The sequence below is a fragment of the Triticum urartu genome, chromosome 2 (assembly GCF_003073215.2).
Source record: "Triticum urartu cultivar G1812 chromosome 2, Tu2.1, whole genome shotgun sequence".
NCBI lineage: Eukaryota > Viridiplantae > Streptophyta > Magnoliopsida > Poales > Poaceae > Triticum > Triticum urartu.
In genome coordinates, this window is record NC_053023.1 from 725186627 (window position 1) to 725207868 (window position 21242).

Consider the following 21242-nt stretch of genomic DNA (forward strand, 5'->3'; position numbering starts at 1 on the left):
AATTGATTCCTTTACCAATAAGCCTTTGCATTTATTTTTCACACTCAGAACATTTTAGTTTTAATGTTTGAGAACTTTTAGTGTTTGGCTTTATTTTAAATTTGAATTTGAATTACGTTTGAATCAACGTGAGTTTAATTAACGGGAATCGTGGTGACGTGACATCATTAGTAGGGAATTATTGTAGCTTAATTATCCGAACGTCACACACGACCATAGAACATGCGAACCCCAACCGCAACACCATCCACGCCGCATGCGCGCATCCGCACACCCATGCTGCCCCATGCGGGCGCTCAAGCGAGGGTGCTCCTTGACGCCACACTGGCAGACCATGGCCCTAGATCTGCGCGGCGAACGCTCACCGCGTCACCCCTGTCAGATCTGCGCGCTCCCTCCGTGCCTTTGCCGGATTTGCACGCATGGATGCCGCCGTCAGCACGACGACGCTCGCCACACCTTTGCTTGGCTGAGCTGCCCCACGTCGCCCGAGCTCCTCGTGAGAGGGAGAGAAGGGCCTCACCCCCGCCGACGCTGCACGGGTTTTGCCCGGCGACGCCCTCCTGTGGCGGCGAGGGGAAGGGGTAGGGTGGTGTGCGTCCAGATTCTCTCGGGCCGCTTGCGGGGAGCGATGAAGAGGGTGTAAATAGCAGCATAGTTTGAATAGTGCAGCTCATCTCATGGGTGTGAGGCCGTGAGCAACCATCCAGCATCATTCGCAAAGACCCAGAAAATAATAAATTTGCGATGGAATAAAAATCTGTGACTGAATCACCTTTTTTGTGCTTGAAAAAGGGAGCAAAGTACCCTAAAAAAAAGGGACCAAAGCGGAGAGATAAATGATGAAGTGCCGTTGTACCGCCCACCCTACACCCCAAGAAGCACGCCCCCGGCGCCGCGGCAGCCTCCGTCGGGCTATCTCTCATCCCTCTCCGGTCACGGCCAGACTCGTCAGCCGCGTACGAGGCCGCTCGCCGGCGGCAGGTCCATCGGTCCTGCCTCCTGCTTTACCTTCCGCGTCGGCGGAGGTGCGGTACTCCTCCCGCGCTTTCCGCTCGGGCGCCTCTGGTGAGCGCGTTCGGCATTGATTGCAACCCGCGGCGGCGCTGGTTGCTGCGCGCGCGCGCGCGCCGAGCGTCGCACCGACGCTACTGGATCGCGGTGCGCCTCTTCAGCGGACGCACGCACCTCCCCAGAGGGTGAGTCGAGCTTGGCTGGAATCGGCCAGCAATGCCAACCGCCCGCCTGTCCTCCATCTCCACCTCCTCCTTCAGGGCCCCCCTCGCCGCCTTGGCTGCCGCCACGGAACGCGTTCGCGCTGGAACGCTAAGCCGGGAGGATGCGCACCACCTGTTCGACGAATTGCTAGGCCAAGCCGCCGCCGCCCCGGAACACGGGCTGAACAACTTTCTTGCCGCACTCGCCCGTGCTCCACCCTCAGCTGCCTGCAGCGATGGCCCCGGCCTTGCCATCGCCCTCTTCAACCGCATGTCCCGAGGCGCTGGTGCACGGGTGGTGTGGCCCACGCTCTGTACCTATTCCATCCTCATGGACTGCTGCTGCCGTGCACGCCGCCCAGAGTTGGTGGTTGCCTTCTTCGGCCGCCTCCTCAGGTTGGGGCTGCGCTTGGATATCATCTCCTCCAGCAATCTCCTCAAGGGGCTCTGCCAGGCCAAGCGTTCAAATGAGGCTTTGGACATGCTGCTCCACCGGATGCCCGAACTGGACTGTGCGCCTGATGTCTTCTCGTTCAACATAGTAATCAACGGCTGCTTTAAAGAAGGTGAAGTAGACAAAGCGTGCAATCTCTTGCATGAGATGCCCCAACTGGGAGTTCAACCTGATGTGGTCACCTACACCTCAATCATCAACGCACTAAGCAAGTCTGGAGCAATGGACAAGGCAGAAGTGGTCCTTCGGCAAATGGTTGATCAAGGCATTGGACCCAACATCAGGACATATACTAGCCTGATACATGGATATTCCGCTTCGGGTCAGTGGAAGGCGGCAGCTAGAGTATTCAAAGAGATGGTAAGTCTTGGTGTTCTACCAAATGTTGTCACATGGAACTCATTTATGGATTCACTTTGCAAGCATAGAAGGACAAAGGAAGCTCGAGATATTTTTGACTCCATGGCTGCAAAGGGTCAAAAACCTGATATTGTCTCCTACTCTATTATGCTTAACGGGTACGCGAAAGAAGGATACTTCGATGACATGACTGATTTGTTCAATTCGATGCTACAGAATGGTATTGTACCTAATCACCATGTTTTCAACATATTGATTAATGCATATGCTAAACGTGGACTGATGGATGAGGCTATGCACATGTTTAAAGTAATGAGGCAACAAGGAGTAAACCCAAATGTAGTTAGCTATCAAGTCATAATGGATTCACTTTGTAAAATGGGTAGGATGGATGCTGCTCTGGACAAATTTAATCAGATGGTCAATCAAGGAGTTTCACCTGACAAAGCTGTTTACCGATGCCTGGTTCTGGGTTCTTGTTCTCATGGTGATTTTGTGAAGGCCAAGGAATTGATTTCTGAAGCCGTTAATAGAGGTCTGTGTTCTAACAGTGTGTTCTTCTATTCTGTAATAAATGACCTGTGCAAAGAAGGAAAGGTGAAGGAGGCACAGGATATGTTTCACTTCATTGTAGGTATTGGTCAGCGGCCTGATGTGATTATGTACACTTCACTGATGGATGGATATTGCCTTGTTGGCAAGGTGGAGGAAGCACTGAGAGTACTTGATGCTATGAAGTCTGCTGGCCTCCAACCTACTGCTGTTACGTATGCTATACTTCTTAATGGCTACTGTAAAATTGGCAGGATCGCCGATGGATTGAGTCTTTTCAAGGAAATGTCACTCAGCGGGGTTAAACCCACGACTATTATGTACAACATTATACTTGATGGGCTGTTTCGCTCCGGGAGAACAGTTTCTGCAAAGGAAAAATTCTGTATGATGAGCGAAAGTGGCATACCAGTGGGCATTGACACATACAACATAGTTCTTAGTGGACTTTGTAAAAATAATTGCACTGGTGAAGCAATAGAGCTGTTCAAGAAACTACGTGCAATGAATGTGAAGATTGATGTCATAACACTCAATATCATGATTTCTGCAATGTTTAAAACTAGGAGAATTGAAGAAGCCAAGGATTTGTTTGCTACTATATCAGCCATCGGGTTGGTGCCTTCTGTTGTGACATACAGCTTAATGATGACAAACTTCATAAAAGAAGGGTTGCTGGCAGAGGCTGATGATATGTTTTTAGCAGTGGAGAAGGCTAACTGTGCTCCCAACTCCAGGCTGCTAAATCATGTGGTCAGGGTGTTGCTGGAAAAAGGTGCAGTTGTAAAGGGTGCAAATTATCTGGCTAAACTTGATGCAAAACAGATGTCACTTGATGTTTCAACGATTTCGTTAATTGTGTCTCTCTTCTCAGGGGAAGGGAAATTGAGGGAGCACGTAAAATTGCTTCCGGTAAAGTACCAGCCTCCTGAGAATTCCGGCTAACAATTGATACAGTATACTTGAAACTTCATACTGAAAAACAAGGTGGTATTCACTCATGGCTGACAGAATGACATTGCCCCCACCTGCCTTTATTGGAAATGCAGATAATTCATCCCTTATTTTATCAGTATTCATCCATTTTGTTGTTGTTTTTGTTTGATGATGTCATGTTCTAAATTAAAATAACTAGCCTGAGGCCTGAGGCCTGAGCCCTGAGGGTCATATGAATGTCCCCCTTTTTGTGATGAAGAAGGCGTAACTCTTAACTGGAAAGTTTGGCTATGTGTCACACATTACATATTTGCATTTACGCATTTATTATGCAACAAGAAGGTGTGAATGTTTAATAACTGTGAGATGGTTCATGCACTATGTTTTCTCTCTGTCAATGATAGTTACTATTATGTTCACTCTTAAAACTTCAACTAACCTATGATCTCTTCTTCAGAATGTTACAGAAAACTAGGATTGCTCTTAGTTAAATGCTTGCATTTCGGAAATTTACAGGTTACAGCCATTGCAAGGAAAATCAATTTGTTGCCAATGAAATCCTGGTTAGTTTCAGTAACGCCTCTCTCAATAGTAGTGCTAATTTTTGTTGAAGTGTAATTATATTTTATTCACGGGCTGTAGGCTGGTAAACACAATTGAACCGTGTTCTTTTACACAATAATTGAACTGTGTTCTCATCTAAAAAAGAATTGCCTGCGCTATGTGCTAGTGCACTTAGCCACTTAGTAATCTTTTTTTACGGGCACTTTAGTTAGCAATCTGATGTAAAAAAATACATTGTAGATGCCCAGATCTGTCCAATAAGTAAATATTTACCTTAATTTATTGTCTTTTTTTTTCTGCTCCAGCTAGAGCTATCAAAGGGATGATCAACAGAGCGTGAAGGATCAGTGATGTACTGCCATTGGGGTTCTTATCCCAGAAATGTTTATCATGGTGCATTCTAGGTCCGCTGCGCAATCCTTGTGAAGACAAATTTTAGATGAAAGGTTCTGCAATCTGCAATCATTGCACACACTTATATGTATTCTGTATGGTCATGGTCAGTCAGTCAGTTAATACCAGTACGCTTGAAAGTAGCTCCTTTGGTTGAAACACAATGCTTGTCTCTGAAACCAAATAAAATACTGCATTATTTGAAAGAAGTAGAATGAATTACCTGACAAAGTATGCATTTCCAAGAGAACATGAGCTTCCTTCTCTGGCTTTCTGTGTGGAAATTGCAGGAGTTGATTATTTTATTAGTCTTGTGACCTTCTGGTCAACCTGTATCTCAACCTGGAAGGGGCAGACAATATCTGGTCAACAATGGAGAAGACTGGCTGTGCTCCAACTCTCAGTTGCAAAAAAATATATGGTCAGGGTGTTACTGGAGAAAGGTGAAGTAATCAGGGCCGGAGGTTATCTTTCTAAAATTGATGAGAAGAATTTAGTACTTGAAGCTTCAACCGTTGAGCTGCAGTCGATGATCTCTCTCTCTCTCTTCCAAAGGACAGAGACATGCCAGAAAATATAGTATTTCTTTTCCTCTGGACGTTCAAGGATGCTGTAATAATCTGTGCCGGACCTGAGGTTCTCATCTGAATGAAACCGGAAGCGGGGGGCTCCTTAATTCGAAGAAAGAAAGCAAAATTCTGTGAACGTTTTCTCTGGAGCAGGGCAATGTGAAGTTGTGAACTCAAATTGGGGAAGCTTTCATCATCATCGTTTGTCCCAACACATATTTACAATCAGGAGGGGATTAGTTGGCCGGCCGAGCCAATTAATTCTGGTCAAGATTCAATGAGCATAACTAAATTTAATTTTACAAAATATATCATTTCTTTCCATAGATTGTTACTCATGTGAATTATCTATACACCACAGAAAAATGTTATATGCAGAATGTCCGGCTGTTTGCCGGGTGATTTTTCACGGGGTTTTCGGCAAACGTGGCCTTTGAGTATCTCATACAAAGCACTTGGCAGAACAAGGGTACTCGGCAAATAGAAACTTTGCCGAGTGGTCTTTGCCAAGTGTTTTTTTTAATGAGACACTCTGTAAACAAATAAAATGCATATGTTTATTTGGATTTAGAAGGCCAAGCTTCATCTGTTGGCCTTGAAATTTTGTTACCTATGTTGTTATTTATACTTTCATGATTGATTATGAATAGATAAAAAAATTCTCCCCTAAAAGAAAGAATGAAACAACAGTATACTGAAATAGTGCATTACTAGGCAGCAAGTGACATAGAAGAGGAGGCCTACGATAGATTCCTACAACAGGTAGGGATCAGAGATTATACTCTCTTTTCTATAAACAAAGTAGTCTTATGATTGTTTCTTTTCTATAAACAAAGTAGGCTTGTGATTGTCTGCATCCATCGTTCAATCATGCAATTGAAAGAATTGTTTTACTTATCGGATATTCAATTGGGTGATCAGACTCATCTGCACCTGGTAGTGAACAGTAAATTTGAAAAAAAATTCAAAAAACAATTAGGTGGAAGATGCTCCAATGCATGATGTCCGTGCCAAATCTTAACTTGTTCGGACATCCGAGGAGCTCATGGCATAAAAGGCAAAATTGGTCAAGGCAGTACGTGATCAATAAACTTTCTTACGACCCCAAAATTTGTCTTTTTTGCCTAGAGCTACTGAAATATCCAAACTCCACGAAATTTGGCACGGACTTCACGCACACGAGCATCTAGCATCACAAAAATATTGGATTTTTATGATTTTTTTACTCCCTCCATTTCTTTTTAGTCCGCATATAAGATTTGGTCAAAGTCAAACTTTGTAAATTTTGACCAAATTTGTAAAAAAATATATCAACATCTACAATACAAAAGTTATATGGTATGAAAATCAATTTCATGATGCATCTAACAATATTGATTTCATACTGTGAATCTTGATTAGTCAAAGTTAACAAAGTTTGACTTTGATCAAATCTTATATGCGGATTAAAAAGAAATGAAGGGAGTACTATTTTAAATGAATTTACTGTTCACCTTGGGTGCATATACACCTAAGAGCCAAACCCTGTGTCCATTTCTTCTAAAGGATAGAATTGTTAGACTTTTAATAATATAAAATGGGGAAGAAGCAACCCCACGCAAACCATATAAAGGTAATATGGTCAATTGATCATAAGATTTTTTACATGAATTTGACCACCTCCGTTTGTAGCACGAATGAGCTGTATGTAGACGTACATAGCCAATCCGCCCGCCCAATCACCCAGTCCCTCCGTCCTGGGCTTCGCACATTTATTTTTTATTTTTTTAACCTTCAAATGATAGGTGCGTGAGGGATTCAAACTCCAGCCTATTAGTTTACTTCCACCCATTGTAACCAACTGGGACAACTCATTTATTGTGCCTAGTTACTTCTTTTATTCTTCTTGTTGTGTGTCTTCTCGGTCCAGTTGTCTTCTTCTTTAGTTTTATTCGGCCTTTTTTTGTTTTACTCTTTTTTACTTTTCATCATTTCTTCTTATTATTTTTTATTTTCATTTCCTTAAATTCCTGAACATTTCCTTGATTTTTTTTTTCAAATTCGTGCACTAATTTTTTGAATCCGTGAACTTTTTCAAATGAATGAATGTTTTCAATTCCGCAAACTTTTATAAAATTCATTAACCTTTTTTGTCAAATTCGTCAACTTTTCTCAAATCAATGAACTTCTTCAATTTCATGAACTTTTTTCAAATTCGTTAAGTTTTTGTCAAATTCGTGGACTTTTTTGTGCAAGTGATTAACTTGGTGCATGGAATTGACGTCGCGACATGTGGCAGAAACTTGTAGGGTTGCAACTCAGGATGGGAATAGGTCGGGCCGAACTTGGCCCTGGATCTGGCCCCTATGGCCCCAGGCCCAATTTGAGAGGCCACGGGATGATCCATATAAAGAATTGTCAATGGCGTCATTGGCTCGATGGGTATTTTGGGTCGACCCAAATTCTTGCTTTACATTGCCTTGTGGCAAATAAGATGTGAAAATTGGGCATGGTTTAATGGAATTCGACTAGTGTGAGAATTATAAGATTCTTAATATGGCGGATTTCATATAAACATGGCGGATTTTCATATAAACATGACGGATTTCATTACATTTACATCGACTAAGCGGTGCTAGTACGGTTCTGGTGGTATAATTAATACTTAATCTAAATGGTCGCCGGCGCCCGATCCCCATGTCCGGCCATGAGCCTCGAGAACAGAAGCTTCTCCTTCTCCAGCTCCACCTCGTCGCTCTCCAGCTTCGCCTCCGCAACCTCTGTCTCCGGAGACCCGAGAAGCGAAGGTGTCCGCCTCCATGTCGCCGCCAAGCAGCTAATGGACCAACGATGCTCAGCCCACCAAACTTGGCATTGACAGGAGAGGAGGAGCGATGGCCTTCCTGGGACCAGAGTGGCGACGACCTACCATGCACTACTTTTCCTTGTTGCCGGCGGTGGGCGCGGCCTCGGCGATGCCCCCCTCGTCATTGGTCTCGCCGAACACCGCCTTGCCCGCCTCGTCGTTGCGCTCCTTGCCGGCGGCTGCCACCTTCGTCACCAGCTGGTGGTATCGCTAGCGGGCGAGGCAGATCTCGCGGGCGATGCAGTAGGACTCGAGCATCGCCTCCTACTCCGCCATGTCACTACTAGGAAAATGCTAATACATAGAATTTTAGCAGTAGCGCCTGTTTGGGCGCCCACGCTACTGGTATGTACCAGTAGCGCCGACCAAAACGGACGCAACTGCTACTGTATAGCAGCAGCGCTGGTTGGCGCGGGCCGCGCTGCTGTTAAGCGGGTCACAGGGCCAAAAGGGCAGGCCACTTAGCTATAGCGTGTGATGTGCGCCGATGCTACAGCTAGTGGGCTTAGCAGGAGCGTTGGCCCATTACCCGTGCTGCTGCTAAGCCCACTCCCTCCCCCGCGCGCCGGCCGGCCTGCTCGCGCCCTCGGCCTCATCACTCGGCTCACTCACTCACTCACACACTCCACACTCCTCCCTCAATCCCCCGCGCACTGCCGTCGACTCCCGCACGCCGCCGTCCCCCACGCCGGCCCTCGTCCCTGCATCGGCCGCCCTTGCCCGCGTCGGCCCTCCTCCCCGCCGGTCGCCCTCCCCCGCGCCGGCCTCCTCCCCCATGCCGGCCTCCTCCCCCACCGGTCGCCTCGGCCCCCGTGCCGGCCCTCCTCCACCGAGAGGTACATCCTCCTCCCTAGTTTCTTTTGAACCCTAGCTAGTTGAAATTTTTAGGTTTTTAATCTTAGGGAAATGTAGTATGAAACCTAGCTAGTTAATCTTATGATAATGTAGTATGAATCTTAGGATAATGTAGGTTTTTAATCTTAGTTGTTTAATCTTAGTTGTTTAATCTTAGGATAACGTAGTATGAACCCTAGCTAGTTAATCTTAGGATAATGTAGTATGAATCTTAGGATAATGTAGTATGAACCCTAGCTAGTTAATCTTAGGATCATATTTTGAACTATCACATTTGTTGTTATTTTTTTAGTAAAAACATTTATTCCTGTTATATGCAAATTTGAAGTGGATATTTTGAAGTGGATATATGTCATATTTTGAACATTTCACAATCTTAGTTATTTAACCGAGTGGCCTATGTTTTGCCAGAATGTTGATTCGTCCACGTTCTGGTAAATTTCAGGCGCTCGATATGTCTTGCTTTTGGCAAAGGTCATGCCGAATTTTGCTAAGTGTTTATTAATTTTGTTTTCATAATTAAGCATTTTGTTCTCGACGTCGACGATGCCTATCCCGCATCCTCGTCGTCAACTCAGCGGAGGAGGCCTGCTTGAGCAGAGGGGCCATGCCTGGGACTGGGCTCCGTCGGGCTAGTACTGGGTTGTGCTACCTTTCGTGAAGGAAATATGCCCTAGAGGCAATAATAAAGTTATTATTTATATTTCTTTATATCATGATAAATGTTCATTATTCATGCTAGAATTGTATTAACCGGAAACTTAGCACATGTGTGAATACATAGACAAACAGTGTTACTAGTATGCCTCTACTTGACTAGCTCGTTGATCAATGATGGTTATGTTTCCTAACCATAGACATGAGTTGTCATTTGATTAACGGGATCACATCATTAGAGAATGATGTGATTGACTTGACCCATCTGTTATCTTAGCACGATGATCGTTTAGTTTGTTGCTATTGCTTTCTTCATGACTTATACATGTTCCTATGACTATGAGATTATGCAACTCCCGAGTACCGGAGGAACACTTTGTGTGCTACCAAATGTCACAACGTAACTGGGTGATTATAAAGGTGCTCTACAGGTGTCTTCGATGGTACTTGTTGAGTTGGCTTAGATCGAGATTAGGATTTGTCACTCCGATTGTCGGAGAGGTATCTCTGGGCCCTCTCGGTAATGCACATCACTATAAGCCTTGCAAGCAATGTAGATAATGAGTTAGTTACGGGATGTAGCATTACGGAATGAGTAAAGAGACTTGCCGCTAACAAGATTGAACTAGGTATTGAGATACCAACGATCGAATCTCGGGAAAGTAACATATCGATGACAAAGGGAACAACGTATACCGTTATGCGGTTTGACCGATAAAGATCTTCGTAGAATATGTAGGAGCCAATATGAGCATCCAGGTTCCGCTATTGGTCATTGATCGGAGACATGTCTCGGTCATGTCTACATAGTTCTCGAACCCGTAGGGTCCGCACGCTTAACGTTCGGTGACGACTAGTATTATGATGTGAATTGATGTACCGAAGGTTTTTCGGAGTCCCGGATGAGATCACGGACATGATGAGGAGTCTCGAAATGATCAAGCCGTAAAGATCGATATATTGAAAGGCTATATTCGGACATCGGAAAGGTTCCGAGTGATCCAGGTATTTTTCGGAGTACGGGGGGAGTTACGGGAATATGGGAGTACATATGGGCCTTAGTGGGCTTTAAGGGAAAAAGAGGAGAAGCCACGAGGGCTGGCCGTGCGCCCCCCATGGGCCTAGTCCGAATTGGACTAGGGGGAGGGGCTGCGCCCCCTCTTTCCTTCTCCTTCCTCCCCCCTCCTGTAGGACTAGGAAAGGAGGAATCCTACTCCTAATAGGAGGAGGATTCCTCCCCCGCTTGGCGCGCCTAGGGAGGCCGGCCGGCCTCCCCTCCCTCCTTTATATACGTGGGGAGGGGGGCATCCTAGAACACACAAGTTGATCAGTTGATCTTTTAGCCGTGTGCGGTGCCCCCCTCCACCATAATCCACCTCATTCATATCGTAGTGGTGCTTAGGCGAAGCCCTGCGTCGGTAGCATCATCATCACCGTTACCACGCTGTCGTGCTGACGGAACTCTCCCTCAAAGCTCTGTTGGATCGTGAGTTCGTGGGACATCACTGAGCTGAACGTGTGCTGAACTCGGAGGTGCCGTGCGTTCGGTACTTGGATCGGTCGGGTCGTAAGACGTACGACTACATCAACCGCGTCCTCATAACGCTTCCGCTTACGGTCTACGAGGGTACGTGGATGACACTCTCCCCTCTCGTTGCTATGCATCACCATGATCTTGCGTGTGCGTAGGAAAAATTTATGAAATTACTATGTTCCCCATCAGTGGCATCCGAGCCAGGTTTATGCGTAGATGTTATATGCACGAGTAGAACACAAAGGAGTTGTGGGCGTGGGTATATACATATTGCTTGCCGTCACTAGTTGATTCTTGATTCAGCGGTATTGTTGGATGAAGCGGCCCAGACCGACATTACGCGTACGCTTACGCGAGACTGGTTCTACCGACATGCTTAGCACACATGTGGCTGGTGGGTGTCAGTTTCTCCAACTTTAGTTGAATCAGATTCAATGAACATGGTTCTTTCTGAAGATCAAAAAGCAATCATTATACCGCGTTGTGGTTTTTGATGCGTAGGTAAGAACGGTTCTTGCTCAGCCCGTAGCAGACACGTAAAACTTGCAACAACAAAGTAGAGGACGTCTAACTTGTTTTTGCAGGGCATGTTGTGATGTGATATGGTCAAAACGTGATGAGATATAAATTGTTGTATAAGGTGATCATGTTTTGTTAAAGTTATCGGCAACTGGCAGTAGCCTTATAGCTGTCTCTTTATTGCATAAGATGCAAGTGCCATACAGTTGCTTTACTTTATCGCTATGCGATAGCAATAGTTGCAAAAGCAATAGTTGGCGAGACGACCATGTGACGACACATTGATAAAGATCAACATGATGAAAATCATGGTGTCATGCCGGTGACGATGGGGATCATGATGGTACTTTGAAGATGGAGATCAAAGGCACAAGATGATGATGGCCATATCATGTCACATATTTTGATTGCATGTGATGTTTATCCTTTATACAACTTATTTTTCTTAGTTCGGCGATAGCATTATAAGATGATCTCTCACTAAATTTCAAGGTATAAGTGTTCTCCCTGTGTATGCACCATTGTGACAATTCGTTGTGCCGAGACATGATACGTCTCCAATGTATCTATAATTTTTGATTGTTCCATGCTATTATATTATCCGTTTTGGATGATAATGGGCTTTATTTTACACTTCTATATTATTTTTGGGACTAACCTATTAACCGGAGGCCCAGCCCAAATTGTTGTATTTTGCCTATTTCAGTGTTTCGTAGAAAAGGAATATCAAACGGAGTCCAAACGGAATGAAACCTTCGGGAATGTGATTTTTGGAACAAACGTGATCCAGAGGACTTGGAGTGGACGTCAAGAAACAATCTAGGAGGCCACGAGGCAGGGGGGTGCGCCTACCCCCCTGGGCGCGCCCTCCACCCTCGTGGGCCCCTCGTTGCTCCACCGACCTTCTTCTTCCTCATATATATATATATATATATATATATATATATATTCATATACCCTGCAAACATCCAGGAGCACCACGAAACCCTATTTCCACCGCCGCAACCTTCTGTACCCAAGAGAACCCATCTTGGGGCCTTTTCCGGAGCTCCGCCGGAGGGGGCATTGATCACGGAGGGCCTCTACATCAACTCCATGGCCCCTCCGATGATGTGTGAGTAGTTTACCTCAGACCTTCGGGTCCATAGCTAGTATCAAGATGGCTTCTTCTCTCTCTTTCGATCTCAATACAAAGTTCTCCTCGATTCTCTTGGAGATCTATTCGATGTAATCTTCTTTTGCGGTGTGTTTGTTGAGATCCGATGAATTGTGGGTTTATGATCAAGTCTATCTATCAACAATATTTGAATCTTCTCTGAATTCTTTTATGTATGATTGGTTTATCTTTGCAAGTCTCTTCGAATTATCAGTTTGGTTTGGCCTACTAGATTGATCTTTCTTGCAATGGGAGAAGTGCTTAGCTTTGGGTTCAATCTTGTGGTGCTCGATCCCAGTGACAGAAAGGGAAATGACACGTATTGTATTGTTGCCATCGAGGATAAAAAGATGGGGTTTATATCATATTGACTGAGTTTATCCCTCTACATCATGTCATCTTGCTTAAGGCATTACTCTGTTCTTATGAACTTAATACTCTAGATGCATGCTGGATAGCGGTCGATGTGTGGAGTAATAGTAGTAGATGCAGGCAGGAGTCAGTCTACTTGTCACGGACATGATGCCTATATACATGATCATACCTAGATATTCTCATAATTATTTGCTTTTCTATCAATTGCTCGACAGTAATTTGTTCACCCACCGTAATACTTATGCTATCGCGTTGGTTGCGAGGTTCTTATTTGTTTGTGTAGGTACGAGGTGACTCGCGCGTGGTCTCCTATTGATTGATACCTTGGTTCTCAAAAACTGAGGGAAATACTTACGCTGCTTTACTGCATCACCCTTTCCTCTTCAAGGGAAAACCAACGCAGTGATCAAGAGGTAGCAAGAAGGATTTCTGGCACCGTTGCCGGGGAGATCTATGCCAAGTCAAGACATACCAAGTACCCATCACAAATCTTATCCTTTGCATTACATTATTTGCCATTTGCCTTTCGTTTTCCTCTCCCCCACTTCACCCTTGCTGTTTTATTCGCCCTCTTTTTCCGTTCCCCTTCTATTTTCCAGTTTGCCTCTTTTTCCTGTTTCTTGTTTGCTTGTGTGTTGGATTGCTTGCTTGTCACGATGGCTCAAGATAATACTAAATTGTGTGACTTTGCCAATACCAACAATAATGATTTTATTAGCACTCCGATTGCTCCTCTTACCGATGCTGAATCTTGTGAAATTAATACTGCTTTGCTGAATCTTGTCATGAAAGATCCGTTTTCTGGCCTTCCTAGTGAAGATGCCGCTACCCATCTAAACAACTTTGTTGATTTGTGTGATATGCCAAAGAAGAAAGATGTGGATAATGATATTGTTAAACTTAAGCTATTTTCGTTTTCGCTTAGAGATCGTGCTAAAGCTTGGTTTTCGTCTTTGCCTAAAAATAGTATTGATTCATGGAATAAGTGCAAAGATGCTTTTTATCTCTAAGTATTTTCCTCCCGCTAAGCTCATCTCTCTTAGAAATGATATTACGAATTTTAAGCAACTTGATCATGAGCATGTTTCACAATCTTGGGAGAGGATGAAATTAATGATACACAATTACCCTACACATGGTTTGAATTTATGGATGATTATACAAAATTTTTACGCCGTATTGAATTTTGCTTCTAGAAATCTTTTAGATTCGGCCGCGGGAGGCACTTTTATGGAAATCACTTTAGGAGAAGCTACTAAACTCCTAGATAATATTATGGTTAATTATTCTCAAAGGCACACCGAAAGATCTGCTAGTAAAAAAGTTCATGCAATTGAAGAGATTAATGTTTTGAGTGGAAAGATGGATGAACTTATGAAACTGTTTGCTAATAAGAGTGCTCCTACTGATCCTAATGATATGACTTTGTCTACTTTGATTGAGAATAATAATGAATCTATGGATGTGAATTTTGTTGGTAGGAACAATTTTGGTAACAACGCATATAGAGGTAATTTTAATCCTAGGACGTTTCCTAGTAATTCCTATAATAATTATGGTAATTCCTACAACAATTCTTATGGAAATTATAATAATATTCCCTCTGATTTTGAATCTAGTATTAAAGAATTTATTAGTTCGCAAACGAGTTTCAATGCTTTGATTGAAGAAAAATTGCTTAAGATTGATGAGTTGGCTAGGAACGTGGATAGAATTTCTCTTGATATTGATTCTTTGAAACTTAGATCTATTCCACCTAAGCATGATATCAATGAGTCTCTCAAAGCCATGAGAATTTCCATTGATGAGTGCAAAGAAAGAACCGCTAGGATGCGTGCTAAAAAAGATTGCTTTTTGAAAGCGTGTTCTTCTAGTTTCCATGATAATAAAGATGAAGATCTAAAAGTGATTGATGTGTCCCCTATTAAATCCTTGTTTTGCAATATGAATCTTGATAATGATGGGACTGGAGATGAGTCAACTTTAGTTAGAAGGTGTCCCAATGATTCAGAGTTTTAGATCTTGATGCAAAAATTGATAAAAGTGGGATTGGAGATGTCAAAACTTTAAATAGCAATGAACCCACTATCTTGGATTTCAAGGAATTTAATTATGATAATTTCTCTTTGATAGATTGTATTTCCTTGTTGCAACTCGTGCTAAATTCTCCTCATGCTTATAGTCAAAATAAAGCTTTTACTAAACATATCATTGATGCTTTAATGCAATCTTATGAAGAAAAACTTGAGTTGGAAGTTTCTATCCCTAGAAAACTTTATGATGAGTGGGAACCTACAATTAAAATCAAAATTAAAGATCATGAATGCTATGCTTTGTGTGATTTGGGTGCTAGTGTTTCCACGATTCCTAAAACTTTGTGTGATTTGCTAGGTTTCCGTGAATTTGATGATTGTTCTCTAAACTTGCACCTTGCGGATTCCACTATTAAGAAACCTATGGGAAAGATTAATGATGTTCTTATTGTTGCAAATAGGAATTATGTGCCCGTAGATTTCATTGTTCTTGATATAGATTGCAATCCTTCATGTCCTATTATTCTTGGTAGACCTTTACTTAGAACGATTGGTGCAATTATTGATATGAAGGAAGGGAATATTAGATTCCAATTTCCGTTAAGGAAAGGCATGGAACACTTCCCTAGAAAGAAAATTAAATTACCATATGAATCTATTATGATAACCACTTATGGATTTCCTACCAAAGATGGCAATACCTAGATCTATCTTCGCTTTTATGCCTAGCTAGGGGCGTTAAACGATAGCGCTTGTTGGGAGGCAACCCAATATTATTTTTATTCCTTTGCTTTTTGTTCCTGTTTAGTAATAAATAATTTATCTAGCCTCTGTTTTGTTGTGTTTTTTGTGTTTAATTAGTGTTTGTGCCAAGTAGAACCGTGGGAAGACTTGGGGAAAGTCTTTTTGATCTTGCTGTAAAAAGCAGAAACTTTAGCGCTCACGAGAATTGCTGCCATTTTTTTTACTGGAGACTGCTATTTAGTTAATTCTTTTTGAAGATGATTAATAGATAAATTACTCACGTCCAGCAGTTTATTTTAGAATGTTTGGGGTTCCAGAAGTATTCTAAACCTACAGATTACTACAGACTATTCTGTTTTTGATAGATTCTGTTTTTTCGTGTGTTGTTTGCTTATTTTGATGAATCTATGGCTAGTAATAGAGTTTATGAACCAGAGAAAAGTTGGAATACAGTAGGATTAACAGCAATATAAATAAAGAATGATTTCATTACAGTACCTTGAAGTGGTAGTTTGTTTTCTTTTACTAACGGAGCTGACGAAGATTTTCTTTTAAGTTTTGTGTTGTGAAGTTTTCAAGTTTTGGGTAAAGATTTGATGGATTATGGAACAAGGAGTGGCAAGAACCTAAGCTTGGGGATGCCCAAGGCACCCCAAGGTAAAATCCAAGGACAATCAAAAGCCTAAGCTTGGTGATGCCCCGGAAGGCATCCCCTCTTTTGTGTTCGTCCATCGGTAACTTTACTTGGAGCTATATTTTTATTCGCCACATGATATGTGTTTTGCTTGGAGCGTCTTGTATGATTTGAGTCTTTGCTTTTTAGTTTACCACAATCATCCTTGCTGTACACACCTTTTGGGAGAGACACACATGAATTGGAATTTATTAGAATACTCTATGTGCTTCACTTATATATTTTGAGTTGGATAATTTTTGCTCTAGTGCTTCGCTTATATCTTTTAGAGCACGGCGGTGGTTCTATTTTATAGAAATAATTGATCTCTCATGCTTCACTTATATCATTTTGAGAGTCCTTTAGAACAGCATGGTAATTCACTTTGGTTATAAATTTTAAATGCTAAGAGAAGTTGGATGCTTGATAGATGGTTTTGAGATATAAAGGTGGTAATATTAGAGGTGTGCTAGTTGAGTAATTGTGAAATTGATGAATACTTGTGTTGAAGTTGGCAAGTCCCGTAGCATGCACATATGGTAAACGTTATGTGACAAATTTGAAGCATGGGGTGTTCTTTGATTGCTTTCCTTATGAGTGGTGGTCGGGGATGAGCGATGGTCTTTTCCTACCAATCTATCCCCCTAGGAGCATGCGCGTAGTGCTTGGTTTTGATGACTTGTAGATTTTTGCATTAATTATGTGAGTTCTTTATGACTAATGTTGAGTCCATGGATTATACACACTCTCACCCTTCCATCATTTCTAGCCTCTTCGGTACCGTGCATTGCCCTTTCTCACCTTGAGAGTTGGTGCAAACTTCGCTGGTGCATCCAAACCCTGTGATATGATATGCTCTATCACACATAAGCCTCCTTAATTATATCTTCCTCAAAACAGCCACCATACCTACCTATTATGGCATTTCCATAGCCATTCCGATATATATTGCCATGCAACTTTCCACCATTCCATTTATTATGACACACATCATCATTGTCATATTGCTTTGCATGATCATGTACATCGTATTTGTGGCAAAGCCACCGTTCATAATTTTTCATACATGTCACTTTTGATTCATCGCAATCCCGGTACACCGCCGAAGGCATTCACATAGAGTCATATTTTGTTCTAAGTATTGAGTTGTAAGTAAAAAGAAGTGTGATGATCATCATTATTAGAGCATTGTCCCGGTGAGGAAAGGATGATGGAGACTGATTCCCCCACAAGTCAGGATGAGACTCCAGACGAAAAAAGAGGCCAAAAAAAGAAGGCCCAAATTAAAAAAAGAGAGAAAAAGAAAAAATGAGAGAAAAGAGAGAAGGGACAATGTTACTATCCTTTTTCCACACTCGTGCTTCAAAGTTGCACCATGATCTTCATGATAGAGAGTCTCCTATGTTGTCACTTTCATATACTAGTGGGAATTTTTCATTATAGAACTTGGCTTGTATATTCCAATGATGGGCTTCCTCAAATGCCCTAGGTTTTCGTGAGCAAGCAAGTTGGATGCACACCCACTTAGTTTCTTTGATGAGCTTTCATATATTTAGCTCTAGTGCATCCGTTGCATGGCAATCCCTACCGTCGTTGCGGGCAGAGGGTCTGGAGGCTTTGCTAGTACACCAGCTGGTTCCCGCCATTGCGTTCAAAGTTTTCGGGCGAGTCCGTCTGATCGTGGCCGACTCCTTCCGCGCGGCGCGCTAGGATTCGGAAGAAGCTTCAGACCAGAGCACTCGAAGAAGGAAACTGCTGAGGCTTCTCGGCTAATCAGCTGCGATGCCTCACCAGCTTCGGGGACTACTGTCGAATTATTGGGCCATGGGTAGCCTAACCTGAGTCTGAGAGCCTTTCAAAGACATCGGGGCTGGCTGCGCCCCTCAAGACACCAAGAAGAAGCACCGCCTTCTGGTGGCCGGCTGTCCCAAGCGGCCGGCTGCCAGAAGGCAGCTAAGCTCAAGAAGGCGGCTCCAAGACGGGCCGACTTCTTGCAGGCGGCCTCCAGAGAGGCCGGCTCGTAGCGGCCCACGGCTCACTCAGAGTCTGCGCTCCCATTAAAGAGGACAAGACAGGGTAAGGCTATAGTGTAACACATCACCCCTGTATCCCAGGCCGGGCGTGGCCACAGTGCTCCGTACAGGCGGAGATCTCTGCCCGGCGTGGCACTGTTGCCACTCCATCCATGATGTCACCGCTGGAAGGCGGAGCCTTGTTCCCACGACGACCTGTCGGTACGGCCTGCCGACGGTGGGCCCTGCTAGGCAGCGAGAGCCGAAAGACGGCGGAAGCCTGACCGGTCGGACCTGAGGGAGGTCGGCTCCCAGTAGGCGGCCCGTTCCTTCCTCGGGGCCCGTGCACCATTAACTAGATGAGACCCGGAGAGGCTAAAGTGATCTCCCACCAGGCGGCGGGACTGTAGCCATGCTCCCCTGACCAAGCATGCGTCATTAGCATCACGACTACAGTAATCGGCAACCGGCAAGACCCGCAAGCGGCGGGAGCGGCCTGTCGGCTCCGTACCAGACCAGTCGGCAGGCCCCAGCAGCCGGCGAAGAAGCCGACGACCAGAGACACTGATAGCTAGGACCTACACCCGGCCGGATTACCATTGTACCCCTGGGGGGTAGGCCTATATAAACCCCCCAGGGCACCCATGCAAAGGGTTCCCAACCTATTAGAATTAGACTCATACCTAGAGGAAGGAGAGAGCATGCCTGCCTTCTTCTACCTCTAGCATACAGCTCGAGGAGCACCATTTGTACTCACTAGTGCCTTAGTGATCATGCGGAGACCCCGTAGATCAGGACTAGGGGTGTTATCTCCTAAGAGAGCCCCAAACCTGGGTAAAGTGCGCCGGCGTACGTGTCTACGCCTCATCCCGCTTCCAGGCACCGGTGACGTTCTACTCGCTCCCACCATGATAAGCCATCCATTTGCATGTGTCGCACCCAACCCCCGACACTCTGACTAACCTATTACAAAAAGATATTCCTTTTGTCTTTGATGATGATTGTGTAGAAGCATTTGAAATACTTAAGAAAGCCTTGATTTCTGCACCTATTTTTCAGCCACCTGTTTGGAATTTACCATTTGAAATCATGTGTGATGGCAGTGATTATGATGTAGATGTTGTTCTAGGACAAAGAGTTGATAAAAAATTAAATGTTATTCAATATGCTAGTAAAACTCTAGGCAATGCCCAGAGAAATTATGCTACTACTGAAAAGGAATTCTTAGTAGTTGTATTTGCTTGTGATAAGTTCAGACCTTATATTGTTGATTCTAAAGTAACTATTCACACTGATCATGCTGCTATTAAATATCTTATGGAAAAGAAAAATGCTAAACCTAGACTTATTAGATGGGTTCTCCTGCTACAAGAATTTGATTTGCATATTATTGATAAAAAGGGAGCTGAGAATCCCGTTGCAGACAACTTTTCTAGGTTAGAGAATGTTCTTGATGACCCACTACCTATTGATGATAGCTTTCCTGATGAACAATGAGCTGTCATAAATGCTTCTCACACTGCTCCATGGTATGCTGATTATGCTAATTACATTGTTGCTAAATTTATACCACCTAGTTTCACATACCAGCAAAAGAAAAAGTTTTTCTATGATTTAAGACATTACTTCTGGTATGACCCACACCTTTATAAAGAAGGAGTAGACGGTGTTATTAGACGTTGTATACCTGAGCATGAACAGGAACAGATCCTACGCAAGTGTCACTCCGAAGCTTATGGAGGACACAATGCTGGAGATAGAACTGCACATAAGGTATTGCAATCCGGTTTTTATTGGCCTACTCTCTTCAAAGATGCCCGTAAGTTTGTCTTATCTTGTGATGAATGTCAAAGAATTGGTAATATTAGTAGACGTCAAGAAATGCCTATGAATTATTCACTCGTTATTGAACCATTTGATGTTTGGGGCTTCGACTATATGGGACCGTTTCCTTCCTCTAATGGGTATACACATATTTTAGTTGCTGTTGATTACGCTACTAAGTGGGTAGAAGCTATTCCAACTAGTAGTGCTGATCATAACACCTCTATTAAGATGCTTAAAGAATTTATTTTTCCAAGGTTTGGAGTCCCTAGATATTTAATGACTGATGGTGGTTCACATTTTATTCATGGTGCCTTTCGTAAAATGCTTGCTAAATATGATGTTAATCATAGAATTGCATCTCCATATCATCCACAGTCTAGTGTTCAAGTAGAACTTAGCAATAGAGAGCTTAAATTAATTTTACAAAAGACTGTTAATAGATCTAGAAAGAATTGGTCCAAGAAACTTGATGATGCATTATGGGCCTATAGAACTGCATACAAAAATCCTATGGGTCTGTCTCCGTATAAAATGGTTTATGGTAAAGCATGTCACTTACCTCTTGAACTAGAACATAAGGCATATTGGGCCAATAAAGAGATCAATTATGACTTCAAACTTGCCAGTGAGAAGAGGCTTTTTGACATTAGCTCACTTGATGAATGGAGAACCCAGGCTTATGAGAATGCCAAACTATTTAAAGAAAAAGTAAAAAGATGGCACGATAAAAGGATACAAAAGCATGAGTTTAATGTAGGTGATTATGTATTGCTATACAACTCTCGTTTAAGATTTTTTGCAGGCAAACTTCTCTCTAAATGGGAAGGTCCTTACGTTATCGAGGAGGTCTATCGTTCCGGTGCCATAAAAATCCACAACATCAAAGGCACAAATCTGAAAGTGGTGAACGGTCAAAGAATCAAACATTACATCTCAGGTAATCCTATAAATGTTGAAACTAATGTTT

The 21242-nt window shown here is 43.2% G+C and overlaps 1 protein-coding gene across 2 annotated transcripts; it reads left to right on the forward strand.

The window, feature by feature from the left end:
- The first annotated feature begins 834 nt into the window (after positions 1–834).
- LOC125540168 (protein Rf1, mitochondrial-like) lies at positions 835–5464 on the forward strand. 2 transcript variants are annotated; one of them, XR_007297226.1, is made up of 3 exons: positions 835–3495; positions 3977–4082; positions 4389–5464. XR_007297226.1 is itself a non-coding variant. In XM_048703755.1 (1 exon), the coding sequence occupies exon 1, from the start codon at positions 1231–1233 to the stop codon at positions 3526–3528; it is 2298 nt and encodes a 765-aa protein (XP_048559712.1). In that variant the 5' UTR covers positions 835–1230; the 3' UTR covers positions 3529–3566. The 2 variants fall into 2 exon arrangements, 1 of the variants encoding a protein (XP_048559712.1); XM_048703755.1 differs by lacking the exons at positions 3977–4082; positions 4389–5464 and having other exon boundaries at positions 835–3566.
- Positions 5465–21242: the final 15778 nt, after the last annotated feature.

Excerpts from the sequence above, each read along its gene's own strand:
- LOC125540168 (XM_048703755.1), top strand. The coding sequence starts at position 1,231 with ATGCCAACCGCCCGCCTGTCCTCCATCTCCACCTCCTCCTTCAGGGCC.